The 24,679-nt window shown below is 63.2% G+C and overlaps 1 protein-coding gene across 1 annotated transcript; it reads left to right on the forward strand.

Moving 5' to 3' along the window:
* The first annotated feature begins 205 nt into the window (after nt 1-205).
* EDEM1 (ER degradation enhancing alpha-mannosidase like protein 1) lies at nt 206-21,503 on the forward strand. Its single transcript, XM_028518895.2, has 12 exons — nt 206-843; nt 7,541-7,613; nt 10,192-10,295; nt 11,234-11,405; nt 12,329-12,512; nt 14,097-14,271; nt 14,984-15,104; nt 15,252-15,422; nt 17,145-17,218; nt 18,156-18,252; nt 19,284-19,487; nt 21,240-21,503. Exons 1-12 carry the CDS (start codon nt 326-328, stop codon nt 21,327-21,329), a joined length of 1,983 nt encoding a protein of 660 aa, XP_028374696.1. The 5' UTR covers nt 206-325; the 3' UTR covers nt 21,330-21,503.
* The last annotated feature ends 3,176 nt before the right edge of the window (nt 21,504-24,679 follow it).

Raw genomic sequence — 24,679 nt, forward strand, 5'->3', positions numbered from 1 at the left:
AAGTGTGTGGGCGTGGCCAGGCCCGGGTGCGGCCTCGGGCGGAGCGGGCGGGGCTCGAGGCGGTCCGGGCGACCTATGGCGCGGGAGGCCGTGCGCCGCACCCCTCGAGGCCGGGCCGGGCCGGGCCAATCCCGGGCGACCGGGCGGGCGAACGCGAGGCCTGGCGGGCCAGGCCCGAGGGGCTGGGGGAGGGAGACAATGGGCCGGTTCCTGGTGCGTCACCCCGGAGTTCCTTAAAGGGGAAGCGAGCGAGGCGGCGGGCGGCGCGGGTGCGGTGGCGGAAGGCCCCGCGCGCTAGGAGGATGCCTGCGGCGTCCGCGAGACCATGCAATGGCGAGCGCTCGTCCTGGGGCTGCTGCTCCTGCGGCTTGGCCTCCAAGGAGCGCTATGGCTCGTCTTCGGGCTGGGGCCCAGCATGGGCTTCTACCAGCGCTTCCCGCTCAGCTTCGGCTTCCAACGCTTGACGGGCCCCGACGGCCCTGCGTCTCCCGCCCCTGAGCCGGCGGACGGGCCCGGGACCCCCGGGGGCCCGACGGGGCCGTCGTGGCTGCAGTCGCCGGGTCCCCGGGCGCCGGCGGGGCGGCAGCGGGCCCCGCGGCGACCGCGGCCCGGCGTGTGCGGCCCGGCGCACTGGGGAGACGTGCTGGGCGGCCGCGGCCGCGGCCCGGACGAGTACGAGCGGCGCTATAGCGGCGCCTTCCCGCCGCAGCTGCGTGCCCAGATGCGCGACCTGGCGCGGGGCATGTTCGTCTTCGGCTACGACAACTACATGGCGCACGCCTTTCCGCAGGACGAGCTCAACCCCATAGATTGCCGCGGCCGTGGGCCTGACCGCGGAGACCCGTAAGTAGCCCTCCGCGTGCGACTGCCCTCTGCCCGCCGGTGCTCCAGGGAAAGCCAGGCGCTTAGGGTCCTGGGCCGGCGCCCCCGCCGCTGTGGCCGGTCCCCTGAGGCCCCCTGGGCTTGCGGTGTCTGGGTGGGCCGGGGACTGCCTTCTTTCTTGGTTATCCCGCAATCGGGAACTACGGGACAGCCGCCCAGCGCAGCCTATTTTACAGAAGGGGGAACTGAGGCCCGGGGCCCGGAAGGGACGGGGCAATGCCAGGCGGTGACTTGAGGGGCTTCAGACTCCCCTCTCCAGCCTTCTTCAGATGATCGTATAGTAAAATGGAAGCCCTTGTCAACGCAGCTTCGAAACAAGCCCTTATCTCTCTCCCCACCCCTAGCTTTTCTACCTAAAAATGTAAGAATTCAGGAGTTCACCCGGGGAAAGGACTTCTGTAAAGCCCTGCAGGGAGTTGGAGGTAGAACAGGGCAACACCCTTTCTCCTTCATCATGGGGCTGCTTCTTAGGCTGCGGATACTCAGGTGAAGGGAGAGGCCGTCTGGCCCAGATTTGGGGTCCTGATACTCAGGGTGCGATTCCTTGGCCCCTGAGCTGCCTGTCAGCGTGTTGCCCTGTATGTGCGTCCCACAAATTCCCCCACTCTGATGGCAGGGCCCTCGGCGAAGGCCAGTGCCCCTTGTTTGTGAAGGCCGGGCTTCAGGGGCCACCGCGGCTGACCTCAGAGTCCAAGAGGACAACACACCCAGCTAAGGACCTCCCCTCGGGAGGGAAGGTGCGCCTTGTCACTGGCCCTGCCGGCCCCATGGGTGACTGCCTCCCTCTGGATCTCTCCCCCTCCCCCGAAGGTGGGAGCAGAGGAGGCAGGCTGCTCAGTCCTCGGGGACCACGCCCCGTGGGTGCTCACCTGGTGAGAAGCAGGCGAGCCCGGCCCTTGGGTCCTGGAAAGGAGCCTAAAGGGACTGGAGAGTTTTTTAAAAGGTTTGTTTCCCTACCAGTGGACGTCTTCCACTGCAGCTTGAGAGCACGATGTTCAGGGGCGCGGGGTCAGGTCCCACGTGGTCTTCCAAGGAGGGGCTGGGCCTGTCCACAGCGGGAGGAAATTGGTCTTTTTCTTGCTTTTCTGTATCAGTCTTTATACACTTAAATGTATTTCCTATCTTTTTTTTTTTTTTTAAGAAAAAGCTTTATTAAGCCCTGGCTGGTGTGGCTCAGTGGATTGAACAGTGGGCTAGGAACCAAAGGGTCACCGGTTCGATTCCCAGTCAGGGCACATGCCTGGGTTGCAGGCCAGGTCCCCAGTAGGGGCTACATGAGTGGCAACCACACACTGATGTTTCTCTCCTCTCTTTCTCCTTCCCTTCCCTCTCTCTAAAAAAATAATAATAATTTACAAAATAAATAAAAAATATTTTTTATTTTAACAATAAAAGATTTTTTTAAAAAAGAAAAGGTTTTATTAAATTTTGAAAAAAGTCACTGGGCCTTTCCAGATTGTGGGAATTAATGAGTTATTTATTTCGCTGAACTATACTGGATTTTAAACCTATATATTTTTCTTTTTATCTTAATTTTTTGAGGAAAATTAAAGTTTGAAAAAAGAAAGCCTAAAATGCCACCAGACAGTTATTTTTAAGTGACCTTTCCTGCCCGCGCCTGCCCGTGTCCACACGTTCTTTACAGGCGTTGAAATCCCAGCGTGTGCACATATTTTGGATCTTAGTATTTTTTCCCTCGGGCTCGTGGGGTTACAAGAAGAGACAGGACACGTTCAAAAGCACCCTCTTGCCTCTCAGAGACTTTCTCTCTGATTTCCTCTTTCTGGGGTGGACTGGAGGACAGCATGTTAGTGAGGACTTGCGGTCGGTAACACTTGCAGTTGGGACTCTGGTGGTCCCGAGAGTGAGCCGGCGACATTCCTGTGCGTTTCTTGGTGACCCTGAGAGCCCCTCGCCAGGGGAAGCGGGCAGCTGGCAGGCTCGCTGGTCCCCGCGGCAGTCCGGGGTGGCGCAGGCCTTCGGTTTGGGGGTGAGCCTGCTGGCGAGTGTTTCGGTTTCGTTGTACCGAACCGTTGTGGGGAGGTTGAGGTCAGGTTGCTTGAGACACGTAGGCTGTTGCAAAGACAGTGTGTGAAGAAGGGTGGTGTTTGGGTCGGGGCTGGAGTTGGAGTCTTTGAGAAGGCCGAAGAGCCCGGGTGTGGGGGCTGTGAGTAGACCCTCCCACTGGGCTTGTCCAGAGAGTGGCCACGTTGCCTACGTTGCGTTTTCTCAGTCCCCTCCCTCACCTGAACTCCGCCCAGACTGCGGTGTTTCCCAGGGACGTTCAGACCCTGCGCTTTGTCATTCTGCTCTGAAACAAGAGGGCATGTTCTCATCTGCAAAATAATTAGCCTGTAACAGACATCTTTTCAATGTTTTATTTTTAAAATATTTTGTTTATCTATTTTTAGAGAGAGAGAAAGGGAGGGAGAAAGAGAGCGAGAAAAACATTGATGTGTGGTTGCCTCTCGAATGCCTCCAGCTGGGGACCTGGCCCACAACCCAGGCACGTGCCCTGACTGGGAATCGAACCGGGGACTGTTTGGTTCACAGGCCGGTGCTCAGTCCATGGAGCTACATCAGCCAGGGCCCAACATTTTAAAAAATCAAATGTATTCCAGTGATTGCTGTCAAATGTATTCTTAGGATTCCTTTTTTTTTAAGATGTTATTTATTTACTTTTAGAGAGGGAAGGGAGGGAGAAAGAGAGAGAGAGAGAGAGAAACATCAATGTGCGGTTGCTGGGGGCCGTGGCCTGCAACCCAGGCATGTACCCTGACTGGGAATCGAACCTGCGAACACTTTGGTTCACAGCCCGAGCTCAATCCACTGAGCTACGCCAGCCAAGGCAGGATTCCTTTTTAAAATATGGAGTGTTGTTGCTAATTGAATGTTATGTAAAAGGTTTAGAAACAAAATATGGGTGCTAAACATGTGTTTTTTGTTTTTTTTTTTAGTCACACTTTCTCCAGGCTCATCTCACCGTTTTGTTTGACTAGCGACAGGGGAGTAGTTAACATGAAGTTAATAGAACCTGAACCCTTTAAAAATAGCAAGTGTTTCAGTCCAGCTACAGATTACTTTGCAAAGTCAGTTCTTCTCACATCCCCAGTTTGGGGTGGAGGGTCCACATTTTAAGCTCCTTCCAGCCCTGGCTGGTGTGGCTCAGTGGATTGAGTGCCGGCCTGCGAACCAAAGGGTCGCCGGTTTGATGCCCTGTCAGGGCACGTGCCTGGCTCTCAGGCCGGATCCCCGGGTGGGGGTGTGCAAAAGTCAGGCAACACTTATGTTTCTCTCCCCCTCTTTCTCCCTCCATCTCCCTCTCTCTGAAAATAAACAAAATCTAAAAAAACAACCTCCTTCGAGTAACTTGAGTACACTTCGAGATCCCACGAACAGCGCTGGTTCGGGTCTGGGGCACACGACGCTTCTTTGCTTCCTCCCAACTCTGTCGCCATTCGAACAAACATGCAAACCTCCAGCCCCCAAACCAGCTCGTTCCTAGGCGCCCCCAGCTTAAGAGGGTCTCATCCGCACCCCTCGCTCCCTCTTATATCCCCTCCTCCCTGGAGGTCGGGCCCAAGCGCCCTCTGTGACCCCGCTGACCCGTTTGAGGACGACTCTCCTGGACCCACTCCGTGCTCCTTGGGCTGCTTCCCTTCGAGCTGCTGCCCAGCTTCTGGCATCGTCTGAGCCCCGAGCCCCCTGCCTGTCCACCCCGGCTCCCAGGCCCCCAGGCCCCGCCTGGGGCACAGGGCTGCTCCCCAGGTCCCCTCTGCGCCCACCCAGCCGCGGGCAGACTCCCGAGCAGCCAGGTGCAGGTTACGTATGTGTGGGAGATTTTTTTTTTAAACATGTTCGATTTGGTTACCTAGGTGATCAAAAATTGTCTATCAAGGGCCTTAACCGTTCGTAGTGGGGAGAAGGTCATGAAGTGGGGGGCGGAATTCTGCGTCACCACGGCGCGGCCCACCAGTGTGACGGAAAGATGGAGGGTTCGGAGCCTGGCCTGGCACCAGGAGGGCCAGCGCTCGACCTGAGGCGCGGAGACGGGGTCCGAGGGCCCGGGGGGTCTCCGGAAAGCAGACCCACGTTCTCACCTGGCACAGGCGTTTGGCACGGAGGGACTCTCGGGTGTGCGGTGGTTTGGGCCGCGAGGGCTTTCCGGAGCCTGCCCCTTTCTCTCCCCTCCCCTCCGTGTTTTTCCCCACCGTGGCACATTTCTGAAAGCGAGTAGAGAGCCTTGTTTGATGGAAAAGAGGTAAAAGTGCTTTAACGGACATCTTATCAGGGGTTGTCAGGGTGTCATTCTCCCCAGGGGCCACACCAGCCTCGCGGTGGCCTTCCAGGGCCCGAGTGTCATTTTAAGACTGTATCAATGTCGCTGCTCCTTCACTAGGGGCAAGGAGCTCGGCGTTGCCGCTGGACAGGACTAAGGTGGAGGGCCGGATTCGGCCCGTGGGCCTGGTGCTGCCCCCTGTGCCGCAGCTCCGTGAGTGGGTTTGACGGAGTGAGTGGGAGCAGGGACCCCCATCCCTGCGAGGGCATGTTCGCCGTGGCAGCGCGTGTGATTGCTCAGCAGCAGCATCTGCTTCGGTGTCGCACCAGCGGGTGCCTGGAAACTGGGTCCCCTTTGCTCACAGCCCGGAAAGAGAGGCGCAGTGAAGCGAGGGAAAGCAGCGGCCACCCGGCGGGATGTTCGCTGGTGACGGCCACTCCCACAGGGTGGCTGGCTGGTCGGAGTCCCCTTCGTTTCTCAGAGCAGAGCCGTGCGGTTCAGTGTCGGCGCCCGACAGGGTCTGGAGCGGGCAGGGCTGGGAGTGAGGCTGCCCCCGCCTGCTTTGGCCTCCCCCGACTCTACACGGATCCCGTTCGCCGAACGGCGGGCAGCGCCCTTGCGGCGCATACTCCGGCCCACAGCTCTCCTCTGCCGAGGGCCTTCTACAGCTCTGTACACTTATTTAGACAGCGTGGACAGCCCTGGCTGGTGTGGCTCAGTGCATTGGGCGCTGGCCTGCCAACCAAAACGTCGCCAGTTCGATTCCCGGTCAGGGTGCATGCCTGGGTTGCGGGCCAGGTCCCTAGTTGGGGGCGTGTGAGAGGCAACCGGTCCGTGTATCTCTCACATATGGATGTTTCTCTTCCTCTCTTCCTCCCTCTCTCCCCTCTCTCTCTAAAAATAAATAAATAAAATCTTAAGAAAAAAACACGGACGAACAGAAGAAGCAGGCAAGGCGGGGTTTCAGTCCGTCCTAGAGAGCTTTCTACACAAGCTTGGTTTTTTAAAAATTTTTTTATTTGTTTATTTATTTTTAGAGAGGGGAGGGAGGGAGAAAGAGAGAGAGAGAGAGAGAGAGAAACATCGATGTGTGGTTGCTGGGGGCTGTGGCCTACAACCCAGGCATGTGCCCTGACTAGGAATCGAACCTGTGATGCTTTGGTTCGCAGCCCGCGCTCAATCCACTGAGCTACACCAGCCAGGACACAAGCTTGTTTTTTTAAAAAAATGGGCCTAAAATGTGCTGTTCAGGCGTTGCCCCAGATTAGGTGGCACAACACCATAGAACGAGGCACCCGGGAGGTTCCAGAAGGTACAAGGTGCCTGCCACGTGGAGCTGCCGCCTGCTCCCTGCCAGGCCGTGGGGCCGGCCAAGGAGGCGGGACGAGGGCCCAGGAGAGTGTCCCAGGGAGTAGACAGAGCCGCCTGGGGTGACAGAAGACGCCAGAACACCGGTGACGGTAGACCTGGGGCTCTTTCTCTTCGGCCTGTGAATAGCCGTCGTACTCCTCCCCTCACGTTCATCCTCTCGGGCTTCTGCGGTTGCTCCGGGTTGTGGGGTGGGGCGGCGGGGTCCCCGAACCCCACGCCACCCCCAGAACTTGCCGGGCTGCCGGGATGACATGCGCTGCTTCCCCCTCCCCGCCCGTCCGGGTGCGGGAGTCGTCCTCACAGGTAGTGTTGGGGCGGCCGTCAGAGTGCCTGGGGGCCTCACCCTCATCTCGGGGTCTCGGGGTGGCTTCAGAGAGGGGAGCCCTGTCGATGTGGGAGGGGCAGGAGGAAGGACGTAGCTCCCATCCGGTTCCCTGAGAGCCCATCACAGCATCCACGGAGCTGGGGTGATTCTTGGGGTGAGGTGTCGGGGGGGGGGGGGGTGGAGTGGGGAGGAAGTTCAGTGACCCCACCCCCAGCCCGGGACAGAGGGTGATGATGGAGGAGTGGCTGACTCCCCCACTCGCCTGCCTGCCTGCCTGCGCGTGTGTGTCTGGGGCAGGCCCTGCACGGGACCCTTAACCCCTTTTGTTCCGCAATCCGAGTGGTTTCAGGATCAGAGCCCGTGGGAGCTGAACAGAGAGATCACTCAGGGCAACGAGAGGGCGCCCCAGAGGTGGCAGGAGACGCTGACTTCCGGCCGGGTCCCCTGTCCCCTGCGGTGGAGGTCGCCTCTGCAGCTCTGGGTCCCGATCCCACCCGCAGGCCCCACAGAAATGGGACGTGTGGGCCGGGGCGACCGTCACCACCCTCACTCGCCCCGACTCGTGTCCGTCCCCGAAGACACGAGGGTTGTGCCACCCGCCGTGGTCTCTGACGCCCGTGGGGTCGTGCCGCCCGTCTTCTCTCTCACCCTGAGGCGCCTCTGTCCGCTGGCTTTTCCTGCAGCTCCAACCTGAACATCAACGACGTCCTGGGCAACTACTCGCTGACGCTGGTGGACGCGCTGGACACGCTCGCGGTGAGTGTCCGGCCTCGTGTGCTCTCTAGTTCACGGAGGGATCTTGGAGTTTGGCAACCCTGGTTTCCCCAAGGACGGGCATTGCGGCAGACCTGGCACTCGAACTGGAGTCCTGGCTCTCGGGCTCCAGTCTCTTCTCAGCCTCAATTCCTGGGGCAAGGACAGCCTCGGGGGAGAGACGAGGGGAACGGGGTCCCCCTAAAAAGTGGAGAGGAAAGTGGGGTGCTTGGGGGGAATCCGTTTTTCTCCCAGTCTCCCACTATTGTATTCCCTCAAAGAGTCAAAAGAGCATGTCATTAAAGCTTACAGTGACCGTGAGCTTGGGCAGCCGTAAAAAGTTTTCAGGAGGAAGAGAGAGGAACTCGGGGTCGGTGGGTCCCCTGACACCCTGGGCCCCGGAGCCTGTGGGTGCCCTGTCTGGCTGCCCCCCCCACCCCACCCCCCGTGCCTCTCTGGGGACCTCCTTTCCGCCCTGCTTCTGTGGGCGCTGCCTTGGCCCCTCGCCGGCTCTGGGGAGCAGACGACCTTGGGCCAGACTCGCTGAGCCCGTGGGAAGCGGCCAGCCCTGGGGCAGGTGCTGGCGACCGGGCGGAAGGGGTGCTTGGTCTCCGGACCCCGTGAGCGAGCACAGCCCCCAGGGGACCGGGCCCCGGGCAGCGCTGTGGACTCTCCCCTTCACCCTTCACGGTCCGGCCGCCTTTGCGGAGACAACCCCCGCCATCTGGGCCCCCGTCCTGCGAGCAGTGGCTTACACCGTCTCTCACTTTCCTCGGGGGAGGTTCGAGCGTCCGCAGTGAGGGTTGCGCAACGCGGCGGGGCTTGCGTCAGACTCTGCTCCGCAGGAGAAGCCCCAGAACTTGGAAGGAGCCTGTGAGAGCCTCTACGTCCTGCTCGGCCCTCGGCTCACGAGGAATCTGGGTGGGGTCCTGCCTGGCTGGGGAGCGCGACGCTGGTTTCCCAGCATCTCCTCCAGCATTTATCACCCCGACTCCATCGCCCACCCCCAAACGTGCCCCTCCGGCCCCTCCAGCCCAGGTGGAGCTGACTCAGTGAGGACAGGAGGCTGACTCAGCCACAGGGGCTGTGTCACCGGGTCCCCGGACTCCAGCACAGCTGCAGGGCCCGGCTCTCGTGGCCCATGTGTCTCTGTGCCCTGGCCACGCTCGCCGAGTTCGGGACTTTCTCTGTCCCTCACCGCAAGTCTGTGTCCCAAGAACGGATTTCTGCCAACCCAGCACTTCCCAGCACAGACCCCAGGGGTGTCCTCCCTGGAAGCAGAGTGCTGTCCCCAGGGGAACTTGCGACGTTTGCACGTCCGTCCCGCTGCTGGAGCGCCACGTGCACCCCAGCGCTTTGGAGGCTCTGGAGCCCCACGGCTCGGAGCCCGGCTGCCCCCCCGCCCCGTGCTGCCCTCCGGAGCGGAGCAGAGCGGGGGTCTCAGACCTGCCGTCTGTCCCGGCGACGGTGGTGACCTCCTGCCCCAAGCTGCCGTGGGGGCTTCCGTCTCCACCTCCCACGTGAGCGGGAGCAAGCTGGCGCTGGGGCGCATCTGGAAGGAAACAGGCCCCCTCTGTGGTTTGCGTTGCACAACGCCCGGCCTTTGCTGCGTTCACACCTCAGCCTTGCCTCTTAGGGGCCGCCTCCGCTGAGGTTTTCCTCTTCTTTGGTGACATCGCAAACAGGCTCCCACAGGTGTGCCGGGCACGCCGGCGGGCCAGGGGCAAAGCGGCACCCCTCGAGGAGAGCAGCCTCCTGGCCCGGGGTGCAGCCCGCAGTCCGACCATGCTCTCTGTTACAGAGGAGGAGCTTCCGGGCCAGAAGGGGGTGTCTGTACTGCTCTGTGCGGCTCAGGGAAGTGAAAGTGGGGGAGGGCCCCCCGGACAGGTCGTGCCGGACTCGGGCGCACCTGCGGGAAACAGTGTCCGAGCGAAGTGACGTGCTCTTCCTCTGTGTGTCCTCATGGTGTCACAGAGCTCTGGACAGCACGAAGTGTTCCAGTTCAGGGGGCTCTGAACGTGCCGGTGCCCAGCTTGCGTGTCGCGTGGGGGAGAGCCGCCTGGTGTGGGGTGCTGTCCGCGCATCCAGCAGGGGCCGAGGTTCCAGGGCTCACTCACAGGCCGGCTGTCCTGGTGCTGGTTTCGCACGTCGCTGGTGTGACGCTTCGCTCCCAGGGACAGCGCTGCCGCTTCTCCGGGTGCTCGGGCGTCTGGGCCTCCCGGGGCCGAGCGCCCCGGCTGTCGGTGTGTCTGAGGGACAGAGGGGAGGTCGTGTCTGTGTTTCTTCCCGTTCTGCCATTTCCAGAGGTTGAGGACCTCTAACGCCCCACACCACACGAGGGAGCGAGGAAGGGGCAGGCGAGGGCGCCTGTGATCTTACCGGAGTGGGGGGGCCCTGCGCACGTTGGCAGACGCGGCCGCGCAGTCGGAGGAAGCGGCTTGCCGTGCGTCCTCGCGCAGCTCCGGGCGCTCACTGGGCCTCCCTGCCCACGCAGACGCCAGGGGACGCGCGCAGCCCTGCGGCCCTTCCGCCCCCGCTCGGCCTCAGGCTGCCCTAACGGGTCGTGCTCCTCTTTTTAAAGATAATGGGAAATTCATCCGAGTTCCAGAAAGCAGTCAAGTTAGTGATCAACACAGTCTCATTCGACAAGGATTCCACCGTCCAAGTCTTTGAGGCCACCATAAGGTAACCCAGCCCCACGGTGACGGGGGTCCCCATGTGCGCAGGGGCCGGGGCTGCCCGGGAGGGTCCCCTGGCCAGGAGAGGGGGGCCGTGGGGGCATGTGGCGCCCTGGCCACTTGGCGTCTTCATTCTCGGCTCCGTCAGACCCGCGGCAACTGACATTTCAGAGTCGTTGCTTTTTGCGCTGAGCAGGAAGTGCCCCCCAGTGCAGGTCTGGTCTCACTTCCTCCCTTCCCTGTGTCCCAGGCACGGTCCGCCTCCGCCTGGGGGGCCGGGGGAGGGGGAACCCTGCCTCCTTAGCCCGATACTTGCTGACTGTTTCCATTTCCTTTTTTAAAACTGCCTGACTGCGTAACGTTCCGGAGATACCGTTTATTTGACATTAAAATTGTGAAAGCACGTCACAGTGCAGTTCCAACTGGAGGGGACATGAATTCACCGCTTTTCGGGGGCGGGTCTAAGCTGGTGGCCTCCTCCTCCGAGTGGGTCCCCTCCTCTGCCCCCCGCCCCTGGCCCCTTCCCCCTCAGTTGCTCGGCAGCCGAAGCAAGAACAGGGACTGGTGTTTGTCATCCTGCCCAGTTCTTCTCTCGTGGCGCCAGGGGTTTCCCCGGAGGGAGAAACCCAGAGTCACCGTTAGACTGAGAGGCAGCGTTTATTCTGGGAGTGACCCTCGCCCTCGCCCGGGTGAGGGGTCAAGGGGACAGGCCCCCGCTGCCACGTGGCATGGGGTCACAGCTCCCTCGCCGCCTCCCAGCACCTCCGCCGACAGGAAGCAGGGCCAGTTATCGCTGGGGCTGGAGGAACGCCAGGAAACCCAGGCCTCCCGGTCCTGCGCCCAGAGCCCCCCAGAGTAGCAGCGGGGCCAGCGTCTTCCCGACCCGGGCCACGTGCACACGTCTGACCCACGCACCTCGTGCCCCTCTGTCCCTCCCACCCCCAGGGTCCTGGGGAGCCTGCTCTCGGCCCACAGGATAATCACGGACTCCAAGCAGCCCTTCGGGGACATGGCGGTCGAGGACTACGACGACGAGCTGCTGCACATGGCCCGCGACCTGGCCGTGCGGCTGCTGCCGGCCTTCGAGAACACCAGGACGGGCATCCCCTACCCCCGGGTAGGCCGCCGCGCTGCCCTCCTGCATGGGGGTCTCTGCCAGTGGGCCGGGGTGGGCAGGGCAGAGGCTGATGCCCTGAATGTGACGTAAATGTTCTTCAGTTCTTTAGCATTTGCTGAGCACCCACTGTGTGCTGGGCATTCAGGGACACCCTGGACGTAACCCTTCCGCTCAAGGAGGGAGATGCGTTCCCTCGCTCCATGTTGTCGGCCCGTGGGGTGTCGCCCCTGCCACGGATAGTCTGGGGCCCGTCTTCATCTCCAGCTTGGGTGCATTTCCCCAGACCCTCCCGTGGGTGCTGCGGGGGCCCAGGGAGTCCCTTGCCCCGGACCTGCCCCGTGCAGCCTGCCCACGCCAGTCGGGTTGCTGCCGGGCTCGGTGCAGGGTCTAGAATTCACTCTCCTCCTGTGGGTCCTCACTTGCCATGTCCGGGCTCCTCTGGGAATCGGGTCAGCCTTTGGGGTGACCAGCGAGAGTAGCCAGGCCACGGCGCCTCAGTGCTGGACGGTCTGCCGCGGGTCGCCACGTCCCCTTGCCTGCAGCCTGGGATGTGTTCGCGCTGTCCAAGCAGGAGTGCACCCCAGCCCGCTGCAGACGCGCACGCGGTCCCGGCTGGCCTGGCCTCCCGTGGCTGACCCGGTGCTGTGTGACCACGTGGAGCACCTGCGGGAAAGAGGGGGACTAGCGAGCAGCCCTCTGACGACTCCCCTGAGGCTGCTCTTCCCAGCACACGGGGCTCCCTTGTCCTTGTCACCCTGTTTGTGTCTTTGACACTGTCCTTCCGCCCCCGTGGCAGAGCAAGGCGGTGAGCTGAGTGGCTGCAGTAGGCCTGGCCCGTAGTGCAGTGCGGCAGCTGTGGCCCTGCCTTCAAGCCCCGAGGGTCCCCGGAGTTGAGCCTGCGTCCTTGTCTCCCCCGCCCCCAGGTGAACCTGCAGACGGGCGTCCCTCCTGACAGCAACAACGAGACCTGCACGGCCGGAGCCGGCTCCCTGCTGGTGGAGTTCGGGATCCTGAGCCGGCTGCTGGGGGACTCCACCTTCGAGTGGGTGGCCCGGCGGGCCGTGAAGGCCCTGTGGAGCCTCCGGAGCAACGACACGGGGTTATTAGGTGCGGGGCAGCTGCTCCAGCCGCGGGGACTGCGACCTGGGGCCCCATCCTTTCCTCGTCTCTCGGGCACCCCCTCCTCCCCACGCCTTCTTTCCGTGCCTCTGGATGTGACGCTCGCTGGGTCGGCCCTCAGCGAGACCTCTGTGTGGGGGCAGGTCGTGAGGTCCGGTGGGCAGAGGCTTCTGCAGGACCCCCAAAACCACTTTTCCCGAAAGTGGTGTGGGGAGCACTGCCGCCGAGGTGGACCGTGCACGTCCCCACGGACCTCCTGCGCGCCACTGCGGGCCGGCTCCCCTCATGGAAGATCGTGGCCGCGGGGCTGGGCAAACGCAGTTCCTCTCCCCTACCGTCTTCGTGACAAGGTTCCGCTCCAGCTCACGTTATTGTGAGAGTGCGGCACCCGACTCACACGGCTGCAGAAGGCGTGTTGGCCGACTGTGTGTCGGTGCGGGCCCACAGTTGGCCGTCCACGGTTCCGTGTGGATTTGGCCGCGTGGTGGGGTCGGCCCCCCCAAGGCCCGTGCTGTCTGGTGGCAGCTGTGGACTGAAAGCTCGGGTCAAACCTGTGCTGGGGGTTTGTTTCGCCCTTGAGAGTGTTTGGTCAAGACACTGTGTTTTTAATTATGTACTCAAAATTTATGAGTATATGAAAGCAGGAAGGAGGGAGGGATAAGGCGGATGAACGCCTGTGCGGTCGCCATCCACCGTCAGTGGTTTTGGGCGTTCTGCCGACTCAGGACGCCGCTCAGAAATGGGGAGGGTTTCCCCACGTAACTGTCCGACGGTTGGGCACGTGTTTCGTCATCGGGAAATGACTCAAGGGTCCCAGGGCCATACGGCTCTGCTCTTTTAAAGGTGATTTGTGATTATTCCTTACATTCTTTTTTTTTTTTTTTTTTTAAGATTTATTATTTATTTATTTATTTAAGATTTTATTTATTTATTTTTAGAGAGGGAAGGGGGGAGAGAGAGAGAGAGAGAAATCAATGTGTGGTTGCTGGGGGTTCCGGCCCGCAACCCAGGAATGTACCCTGGCTGGGAATCCAGCCTGGGACACTTTGGTTCCCAGCCCGCACTCAATCCACTGAGCTACGCCAGCCAGGGCTCATTTATTTATTTTTAAAGAAAAGGGAAGGGAGAGAGAAGAGAGGGAGAGAAACATTAATGTGTGGTTGCCTCTCAGGCGCCCCCTACTGGGGACCTGGGCCGTAGCCCAGGCATGTGCCCTGACTGGGAATCGAACCAGCGACCTGTTGGCTTTCCGGTTGACACTCAATCCACTGTGCCCACACCAGCCAGGGCCACTCTTGGCTTCTGAAATGCGCTGTCCATCTGGAAGAACAGAAGCAGCCCTGTTTCGCCCTGGCGTGGCACGTGGTCCCCGTGTCTGCGTCAGTGCCGAACCTGCGGGTTTGGAAATGTCCCCGGCTGGCCGGGCCGCTGTGAGGACTGACGGTAGTGGGAGGGCCAGCTGCCCTTCCTTCTCTGGCCGCTAAGGACAGAGGTGCTGCGCGCAGGGGACCCCAGGAGCAGGCCGCCCCCGCCCCTGCAGCAGGGGCCTGACCGGCGCTGCTGTTCCCACAGGCAACGTGGTCAACATCCAGACGGGCCGCTGGGTGGGCAAGCAGAGCGGCTTGGGGGCGGGGCTGGACTCCTTCTACGAGTACCTCCTGAAGTCCTACATCCTCTTCGGCGAGAAAGAAGACCTGGACATGTTCAACGCCGCCTACCGGAGCATCCGGAACTACCTGCGCAGAGGGTAGGCCCCGCCAGCTCCTGGCGCCCGGGGAGCGCGCAGCGCGGGCTGGGGGGGGGGGGGGGCTCCGCCCTCACCGGTTGTCTGTCCCTCACTTGGGGGCACTGGGGTGTGCATCAGCCGCCTGGGGCTGTGTAACAAGTCACCCCAAAACCTAGTGCTTGAAGCAGCATCTGAGGGTCAGGAGCCGGGAGCGCCTGCGCTGACCAGGGTCCCACAAGGTTGTCTCCAGGCTGTTGGCGGGGGCAGGGCCTCGCCAAGGCCGGGTCAGGGCGCAGTGCCCACTCCCAGGCTCGCTCCCGCGGCGGCCCCTTGAGGTCAAGCTCTGATGCGTCCTCCAGGCCCGTGGTGTCTGCGTGTTAGACCGGAGACTCCTTTTCTGTGCAGAAATACCCAGGCTTCCCCACTCGGGTCCAACCCCACGGAGCCCCATGCTGCACACCGTGCTCCATGGTGGGGCCCTGTCCTTAAACCTGAGCGTCAGGGAGCCTTCTGTGAGCACCAGCAAGACCTGAGCCGTCCCGACGCTCGGTCGGGACCCTGGCGCTGCCGGGACCCACCCCGGGACCGACAGGTGGAGGCAGCCTGTCTCCGAAGGCTGAAAGGGGGAGGAGGGGCGAGGTTAAGCTGACGCCACTCCAGTTAGGCGGCCGGGGGGCGGGTAGAGCGGCCCGCCGGTGACCTCCCCCTCACGGACCACCCTGCCTGCCCTCAGTCGGGAAGCCTGCAACGAGGGGGAAGGAGACCCGCCGCTCTACGTGAACGTGAACATGTTCAGCGGGCAGCTGATGAACACGTGGATCGACTCCCTGCAGGCCTTCTTCCCCGGTCTGCAGGTACGCGGCCCCGGGCCCCAGCCAGGGCGTCTGCCGCCCCAGGTTGCCGCCCTTGGGGCTGGTCGTGTGTCCACCCGGGGTGGGGGTGAGTGGTTGGCAGGAGAGCCCCCAGCCTCGTGTGACCCGGTGACCTGTGCCCGGCCGCAGGTGCTGATGGGGGACGTGGAGGACGCCATCTGCCTGCACGCCTTCTACTACGCCATCTGGAAGCGGTACGGCGCCCTGCCCGAGCGGTACAACTGGCAGCTGCAGGCCCCGGACGTGCTCTTCTACCCGCTGAGGCCCGAGCTGGTGGAGTCCACGTACCTGCTCTACCAGGTGCTGCGTCCGCACGCCCGGCCGCGAGGGGGCGGTGCTGGGGCGGCGCTGGGGCGGGGCCTCGGCTTGCGTCTGCCGGCTGACGCAGGCCGTGCTGTTACGTGGTGACGTTGACAGCGCCCGCCTGTCCCCGTCTCCTCGGCGGTGGTGCCTCCGCGCTTCCCCAGGACGGGGACTGCGTCTCCGGTCTGTCGCACGGCGGTAACCCGGCGTTCCGCAGAGCCGAGGCGTGTCTGAGCCGCAGGCCTCCGCGCGTCCTCGGGGGGTCAAGGTTGCTCTACGCTCAGTGTCCTCCAAATCGACCCGCCCCCGCCGCTCTTTCTGGGGGTGCAGCTCGTGTGCTGCGGAACCCCGTCTCTGCGATAACTCCGCAGACAGGTCCTTTTCCTTGGCTGCGGAGGAGAGTCGGGGACATGTCTGGACAGCTGTCCTTGGTCAATGCTGGAGACATGGCGTAGTGCCTTCCGTGCCGGGGGGTGGCGCTGCCTGCGAGGTCTCTGCCCCTCGTCACAGGCGGACGTTTGTACCCCTCCTGCCGTGCGTACGTGCACGCACAGCCCCCCACCTGGCACTGCGCCGGACGGGGGCCTGCGTGCGGTGCGGCCCGTGCGCTGGAACAGCCCCTGCGGGCCCGCCCCGGGCACGCTGACCCCCGTGAGCTCCGCAGCGGCGTCAGCGCTGGGATCAGGTCTAGTCGGTGACATCCTGACACCGAGGCCGGCTCCCTGGCTTCTCCATGCAAAGCGGGGGCGTCCAGTGAAGCTGCTGGTGGCCCTCATGCCCCTGGGCTTAGGTGGCTGCTGAGAAGGGGGGGGGCACTGCCCCCGATGGGTCTCCCCCCATGGGTCTCCCCGAGCTCAGGGTGCCCCCGCCCCCGGCCAGCGCCCAGGGCGGCAGGCCTGTGCCGGCTCAGCTCCCGTCAGCGTGGGTCTGTTGTCGTGGGGAGTCTGTGTCTTCCTGTCTGCGCTGCTTCCCGTTTTCAGCGTCGTGCTCCCGTGGGCTGTTTTCCCAGGGCGCGGGACGCCTTCCTGCGGCGGCCTGGCCTGCGCAGCCGCCCCTGTGCCCGTGGCCACCACAGCCGCCCTTTAGTTTTTTGTTTTTGCTGCTGCAAGTTGGCAGGAGGCAGGGACTACACAGGATCCCCGGCCATCACCCTGTTGGTGGGGCAAAGTCGCATCTTCCCAGAGAATCCCGGCCTAGCGAACCACCTCCGAGTGAGTGCCCGCGCAGTGGGCCCCCCAGGCGGAGCTGGAGGGCGGGCGGGCGGCTGCAGAGCCTCCCGTGGGCCCCCGCGTGCCCTGTCCCCATTCGCCGCCTCACAGTGCGGGCCCAGCACGGGGCGAGCGCCTGCTCCCCTGAGCCCGGAGCTGACGTTTCTGGGGAGGTCCGGGGCGGGGCCGAGACCAGATCTGCCCTCCGCCGGGCACTGTCCGCGCCGCATCGCATCTCTGGCAGGGGCGCAGCTCCGGAAGGCCAAGCAGGATTTGGTTCCGCCGGGGACTGGGCTCTCTCAGCCCTGCTTAACCTTAAATAGTTCGTTGGGGCACTCCACAGGAGCTGACGGGCACCCTAGGCCTGTCCCCCTGTGACCCTTCGGGACCAAGGGGACCGGGCCTTCCTCTGCCAGTGGCTCCTCTGCTGAGAAACCCCCGCCGGGCCCGCCCGCTCTGCCGGGCGGCGCGCCTCAGGCCTTGCGGGTCACACGCCCCCTGCTCTCCCCAGGCGACCAAGAACCCCTTCTACCTGCACGTGGGCATGGACATCCTGCAGAGCCTGGAGAAGCACACGAAGGTCAAGTGAGTGCCCTCCGCCGGCCCCTTCCCCGCGGCCACCCTGGGTCCGCCTGGGGTCCTTCTGGGGAAATGTTATCGACTTGCGGTGGCACTTTGACTCATAGGACAGGTCGTTAATGTTCATTTTGTGCGGAAGCTGCTTCCTGTTTGTGTGATAGAACCTGTCCGTGATAATGGGGGTGGCTTGTGTTGTTATTTCACCATTTTTGTCTGTGAGGTTCCAGCAGACTGTGCATATTCTTTTTTTTTTTTTAATTTTAAGATTTTATTTATTTATTTGTAGAGATGGGGGTGGGAGGGAGAAAGAGAGGGAGGGAAGTACTGATGTGTGAGAGAGACATTGATTGGTTTCCTCTCAAACGCCCCAATGGGGGACAAGCCCGAAACCCAAGCATGTGCCCTGGCTGGGAATTGAACCCGCAACCTTTCGGTTCACAGCCGGCGCTCAGTCCACTGAGCCTCACCAGCCGGGGTTACTGTGTGTGTCCTTAACGTGTGTGTGTGTTACAAACACTCTTTCAACATTGTGACCCGCTTTTTCACCCAGCAGTACATCATAAGTACTTTCTTATAACGTACTGATTTTGGCTATCGAAATGATACATCAGCTCCATAAATATCAGGACAAAAACACATAAACAAGTCCTCCAAACTCGTTGCCGGTCATCTCCCTGGTGTCCTGCTCCGCCTGCGGCAAACACCTGCCCGCACGCCCATCCCCCTCCCCCGCAGCTCACCGGGGGCCTCGGCCGCCAAGTCCGTCTGTAAATGGGGTTGCGGGCAGCCCGGCTAAAGACAGGCAGCCCTTGAACCCCGCCGGGGTGCCTGCCCTGTGGCGTCGGACACAGAGGTTATTGTCCTGTGCCCGACCCCTCCTGCCCCTCGGTGCGTGCGTGGGCGCGCAGGGGCAGGCGGGGCTGACCTGGCGGTGGTCTCGCAGGTGCGGGTACGCCACGCTGCACCACGTCATCGACAAGTCCAAGGAGGACCGCATGGAGAGCTTCTTCCTCAGCGAGACCTGCAAGTACCTGTACCTGGTGCGTGTGTCGTGAGGGGCCCCCCTCCCCCGGGAGCACTCGGTCAGCCCCGAGCCCCATGGCTCTAACCCCGGTGTGCGGGAGGCTCCGTCTCGCAGACAGAGGTGTGAGCCTGGCACGGTACAACCTGCGGTCCGGGTCGTGGAGGGCCCGAGTGAGCGCGTCACCGTGCTTGGCGTCACTTTCCACAGGGGACCACAGAGGAGCCGCATGGTGTAGCCCGTGGCCTGCTCCCAGGCGCCACGTGCCAGGTCCCCTCCGACAGCACGGCAGTCAGGTGGTGACACAGGCTGGCCAGTGCCAGGCCGCACCCCGAGCGGCAGCCATGCTGTGGGGGTGTTCTCGGGGCAGGTCTGGAGTGAGTGGAGGAGGCCCCTGAGGAGAGGCCCAGGGTCGAGGGAGCTGTCCCAGCCTGTCCTCCCGTTCGCTGGGCAGGCGTTGGGGGGGCGGCTGGGGCCCGGTTCCCCTCGTTTGTAAAGCATGTGGCGGGGGCTCTCAGGCGTCTCCGGCCTGAGATGCCACGGTTCCCACTCATTCTGCATTCACTGACCCCGCCTCCTCCCCACCTCCTCCCAACCCTGCGCCCACCCTCGAAGGAGAGAGGACCTGAGTCCCCGTGTCCCCAGAGCCCGGCCCCGCCCTGGCACCGGGCTGGACTGGGTAGTGGCCCACGTGCTGAGGATGTGGAGAAGAACGAAACACCCACCTCCTCCCTCTGGCCTCTGGCGGGGCGTGGGCGCAGGGGGCTCCAGAGCTCAGCACAGGCATGTGTCGGGCGCACCCAGGGGCTTCCACACGCTGCCCAAGTCTGCGTCCCGGCCCTGGGCCGCACTCCTCTCAGCCCGTGGGGGGGCCTCTGAGTGTGAACAAAGTCGGTGATTCGGGCTTGCAGCCGGGCTGGGAACCACAGTTGTTCGTTGGCACCCCCCGCCCCAGTCACGTGCCGCCGCAGAGCCGGGCCTCACCCAGGAGCCGGTCCCGCGGGGCCCCAGTCACCAGCCGCGTCAGTTTTCTCTCGTCCCTCCCGCCAGCTCTTCGACGAGGAGAACCCAGTGCACAAGTCCGGGACCAGGTACATGTTCACGACCGAGGGGCACATCGTGTCTGTCGACCAGCACCTGCGGGAGGCCCCCTGGAAGGAGCTGTTCCCCGAGGAGGGCGGGCGGGGCCCCGAGGGGAAGCCGGCGCGCAGACCCAAGTCCCACGACGTGAAGGTCGTCAACTCCAGCTCCAACGTAAGTCGCTTCCGCTCTTTCCCGGGGGCTCACGCGGGCGGGAGAGACAGCACTCGACCCCGATTGCAGGGCCCGCGGGTTGGCTTAGCTGGCAGTCCCCCAGCTGTTCACAGGGGCGGCGTCAGGTGTGGGGAGCCTCGGGAGCCGGGTCGTTGTCACGCCTGTTGTCGCTCTGTGCTGCCGGGGCTGGCGGACAGGGGCGGGCCGGGGGTGAGGGGGGCAGGAGCCAGCCGAGGGTGCACACGACCCTCTGCCTCCCTTCTGACCTGCTCGCACCGGAGGGCGGGCGGGGGACCTGTGTCAGAATCCTCCTTTCGGCCGGAGCCGGGTGCCCAGGGGTGGGTGGGCCCGAGGGCGGGTGCAGGGCAGGCAGCACACCCACCGCGGGAGGGGAGGCAGCGCCGGTCTCCACACTTTCCCTTAGGGTGCCCCTGAAGGGCAGTGGGGGCTGGCCCCACCCCAGCAGGCTGTGGGGGGGGGGGGTGCATGGAAACGGGGCCTGTGTCTCTCACGAGTCCTCCTCGTCCTCCTCCTCGTCAAGGTTCGAGGCGAGGAGCAGGTGCGGAAGGGAGGCTGGGAGCGGGCCAGGCCTTGGTCGGGACGCCAGGCCGTATTTTCCCACGAGGCATGGGACGCCGTCTCTCCCCTCAAAGCCTTGGTGGCTGAGACGCCTCCACCTGCCTCCGGGAATAGGGGCGCCCTCCACCCCGGACTCTGCCCCCAGACGGCCCCTTAATGTCCGCATGACGGTCTCAGCCATCAGCCTGTGAACGGAAGTGAGGGGCCAGAGCGTGGACAAGCCCCCCAGGCTGCCAGTTCCGGGTCAGGCGCCACGTGCTGGAGCCGGGCTTGGTGACGCCCGTGTAGCAGGGCTGATTCCGGAGGGCCTGGGGGCCGACCGAGGGACCCCATTCCAGACAGGTCATGGCCTGGCGGGAAGACCGCCTGCCCTCAGGCAGTTGTGGGGAGGGCCCAGCCGCAGTGCTGCCGAGAAAGTCGAGAGGGCTTCCTGGAGGAGCTGGCTTTTCCGTGGGTCCTGAGGCAGGAAGGGGCCACTGGTGGGGGTGCTCGGGCAGAGGCAGGTATGGGTGGGGTGCAGGGACCGGCCGAGGGGCCTGTCGGGCTTGACTTTCTGAGGACGAAGAGCGGGGCCCGGAGAGTTCCATTCAGGGCTTCCGGGGCAGGTTCCTCCAGAGGAGAGCTGGTCACAGTGTTTGGGGAGACTGTCCCCAGCTGTCACGTTTGGTTCCAAACTTGCTCTCCTTTGAAGGGAGGAAAAAAGGCCTTTAAGTACAAAAAAAAAATGTTTTTAAAAAAGCACTCTTAAGCATTTAGATTTTAGCTGTGAAGAGCCATAAACTCAGAAAAAACCGCAGTATCTCCAAGGAGCAAAAGCACCCTGGGCAGCTCTGGGTGGACGAGGGACCACGCGTGGCAGCGGGAGGCCCAGCCCTGCTGCACTCGAGTGGGGCCTCCCCGGCCCCCAGCTCCTCCCCGGGAACCAGGGCCTCACCTCGCATCAGCACTCCTCGGGGACAGCCTCAGTCGCCCCACGGGGCGGTGGGGCCGGGGGTCACCTGGCAGCAGAGACCAGGGGTGCTGCTAGCCCCCCTGCAGCCCACGGGCAGCCCCAGGGGCCCCCGGCGCACGGCGGAGAAACCCCAGGTCAGGGGGTCACCGGCCATGGTAGCTGAGGCTCTGCACAGGGATCCCCAGTCGGAAGCCCCCACCGTCCCCCCCTTTCTCCCCCAGTGCAACCGCGTGCCGGACGAGAGGAGGTTCTCGCTGCCCCTGAAGAGCGTCTACATGCGGCAGATCGACCAGATGGTCGGCCTCCTCTGAGCCGCGCCGCGCCGCCGGTGCCGACCCGGACCCAACGCCGCGCCCGGCCCTGCGGACTGTCTGCGGCCCCCACCCCGCGGGCCCGGGGCCCCGCCCGGCCCTCACCCACGTCTGGCAGAGTCTCGCTCACGTCGCTGTTTCTCCGTTCAATAAAGTGCCCGTGTTTCTTAAGGACGCAGTTTGCGGTGAGCGGGTCGGTGGCAGGTGCCTCCCGCTGACCGCGCCGGTGCCACTCGGCGCAGCACAAGGCGGCTCGGACGGACCTTCGCCGCCCCGTCCCGGGGGTCCCGCTGCGGGCGCGGTTTCCGAGAAAGAGCCTGAGGTTGACCTCACTTTGTCCTCCTGTGTCCCTCTCACCGGACAGCCGGGCTGTCCTCCCGAAGCCCTGTGATTCTGGGTCCCCTGCGGGAGGATCCCCCAGTTACCCGTTCGCACCCCAGTAACCCCCGCGTTACCGGGGTTTGCTTGCAGGGGCCGCGCTGTCCGGGTCCCGGCAGGGGGCCTCGCGCTCCCGCGCCGGGAGCGTGTCTCACCGAGGGGGCTCACTGGGGAGCCGCCCCAGTCCGGGACCGTGTGCCTTTCGGGGGGCGGGGAGGAACCCCTAAGGTTGCCTGAGCTTCCATCCGCCTCACGTTTACTGCTGACCAAGGCGTCTCCGTTCTGACTGCGTGCGGGTCAGGGTTCGGCTGTGTGTCCTGTGTCGGGTGCCGGTGCCGGTGCGCCGGGTCCGCTGGGCCGGGACGGGACTTCCCGCTCCCGTGTCCGGAGCCGTGTCTCCGTCCTGCAGGCTTGGCCTCGTGTTGTGTGGCTTCGGGTTGGGCCGCCGGGTGTCCCGTGGCCGCTCTAGGTCCGAGGTGTGTTCTGAGCCCTTCCTCCGTGGGGCCGGGAGCGGTGGGCGGGGCCGGCAGCGGTGGGCGGGGCCGGGGAGCGGGGCGGCGGCAGTTCGCCAGATTCTGGAAGCCTCCCGGGCAGTCGGTGCCTTTCCGCCCGGCATTTGCAGCAGCGCCTTCTTCCTTCCTTCCTCACTCCCTTCCTCCCTCCCTTCCTTCCTTCCTCACTCCCTTCCTCACTCCCTTCCTTCCTCACTCCCTTCCTTCCTCACTCCCTTCCTTCCTTCCTCCGCCAAAGCGAGAGAGTCCCTCTCTGAGCCGGTGCGGGGCGCTCCTGCGGAGATGGATGCGAGCCCCTCACCTTGCGCTGTCTCGTGGTTGTCTGTCTGTCCATCCGTCGAGGGGTGAGCCCTGCATGAGCCAAAGGGACACATTGTACTCCTTCCTGAAAACTTGTTACTGTTTTTTAAAAGAGATGTAGGATTTAGTTCACTGAGGTTTTTCAAAGGGTATTTTTCAGTAACAATGTATCACCTCCATCTTTTAAATGTTACTCTGCCAGTTTTAAAGTAAGAGTCAAATGCTTCTGTTTTACCTCTTCCCCCCCCCCCCCCCCCCATTTCAGAGGCATTCCGTTTATCAACGTCTACTGAATAGAGAATTTTCTTGTTTTCGTTGGCCAGGGAAAACCGGAGTGCCTCACTCCAGACCCGCGCACCGTGGGCAGGGGCGCCCCGGTAGCTCTCCCCCGGCAAACCGGAGGGAGACTCTCCTGACCCTTGGGAGCAGGCCCCTCGGGCGTCCTCTCTCCCTGCCACCCCGGCTTTCCTCCCGGCTCCTGTGACACCCCCAGCGCCCCACGGCCCCCTCGGGGCCGGGCGGGGCTCCGCAGGTCTCTGGCCGCCCCGCTGGCCTGTGTCCGTGGATTATTGGGCCGGAGGGCCTGCTCAGGGCAGAGTCAGACATCCCCTCGCCGGGGTCTGCTGGGCGCCCCCTTGGGAGCAGCCGTGCGCCCGCGCCCTCCTCCGAGTCACACAATCCGCTGGCGTCTGGGTCGCTTCGGCGGGCTGTGGGGAAGGCAGCCTTCCGGTCAGGCGGCTGGGGGCCGTTCCCCCCACTCCCCCCAAGGGTGGGACCATCACAGGGCAGGGCCTCCCTGCTGCTGCTGCTGCAGGTGACGGGACAGGAACGCCCCCCTGGAGTTCTGGGGGCCTGGCGGTGACCCTCTGGAAACCCGGCGCCAGCACCACCTCTGCCCTGCAGGCCGCCCGGCTGGGCTTCCTCGCGGAGGCTGCGCTGACGGGGGCGCGGGTGCACGTGGGGTCCCCGTTCTCGGTGTTGGTGCCTGGGCCGTGACGGCAGGTGCCGGCCTCGGACCTGGCGGGGCAAGCGCTGCCGTGCGGCGGGAGGGCTGAGCCCGGTCACCCCCTTCCCGAGCTCTCCCCTTGGCCCAGGGTGTGGGGTGACCCAGGACTGGCGTGAGTCTGGCCGGCCTTTCTTCCTCGGGGCCCGGGGCTCCTCCCCTCCCTGCCCTCCAGCTCCGCACTGGCCGCCTCGCCGGAGCGGCGGGACCTTCAACCTTCCCCTTTCCTCTTCCGTCTGGCCCCGCCCACCGTGCCCGGGACCTCTCCCCCGCAGGGCGGGGCTCCTGGGGCCGTGGGGGTGGGCGGCCGGCCTCCCTGCCTGTGCAGGGCTCAGGGTTCCCCGCCTGCTGGGACGTGTGTGGGCGCGGGTGGTGACAGTGTTCGGTGCCTGTGGACCTGCCCCGGGCGGTGCCCCTCCCCTCCCACGGGGGCAGAGGATGGTTTTCAAAGTATTTTGTGGTCATTTTAATAGCAAAACACAAGCTGCATTTTTATTTATTATGCACAAGAAAAGTAAACCTGTTTGTTTTTTTTTTTAAGCAATCTACAGTCGGAAGCTCTGGAAAACCTACAGAAATACACAAACGCTTCTCCGTAATGTGCAATATGCTTTGCAACCAGAGATGATATTTTATATCTAATCTGTAAATAAGAAGTGTATTTAAATTAAAAGGGAGCTTTTTGTAAAAGGACCAAATGTTCTTTTATAAATGTACTGAGAAATATCTTGCTCTTTGAGATTTATCGGGATTTTATGAGCAATTTTTATTAAAAGATTCTTTTCTGAGCTGTCCTTGTGTCTCTCCTTCCCAGACCTGCGCGGGCACATTCAGTGCAGAACCTATGGTTGGGGGGGATGGGGGGGCAGGCGGGAATGTCTAAAGGAAACGATAAAACTTGAACAAAAACTTCCTGTTTTTTACAGCTACGCCCTGGGCACACACTCCCACAAGATTTGTCTGTCGCCTTCACTAGCTGTCCCTTTGGGTGCCCTCTGTCCCCCTCCTCTCACATCAGTGCCCCCCACCCCTCACCCCGTCCCCCATTTCCAGGACTGACTGCTCTCGGTTCCTGTTGCTGCTCAGCCGAGTCTCCAGGTTCCGGAGCTGGTGTCCGTCCGGGGTGGGGGGAGGGGGCGGCCCTTCCTCCCACCCTC

This window comes from Phyllostomus discolor, chromosome 7, assembly GCF_004126475.2.
Source record: "Phyllostomus discolor isolate MPI-MPIP mPhyDis1 chromosome 7, mPhyDis1.pri.v3, whole genome shotgun sequence".
NCBI classification, from domain to species: Eukaryota; Metazoa; Chordata; class Mammalia; order Chiroptera; family Phyllostomidae; genus Phyllostomus; species Phyllostomus discolor.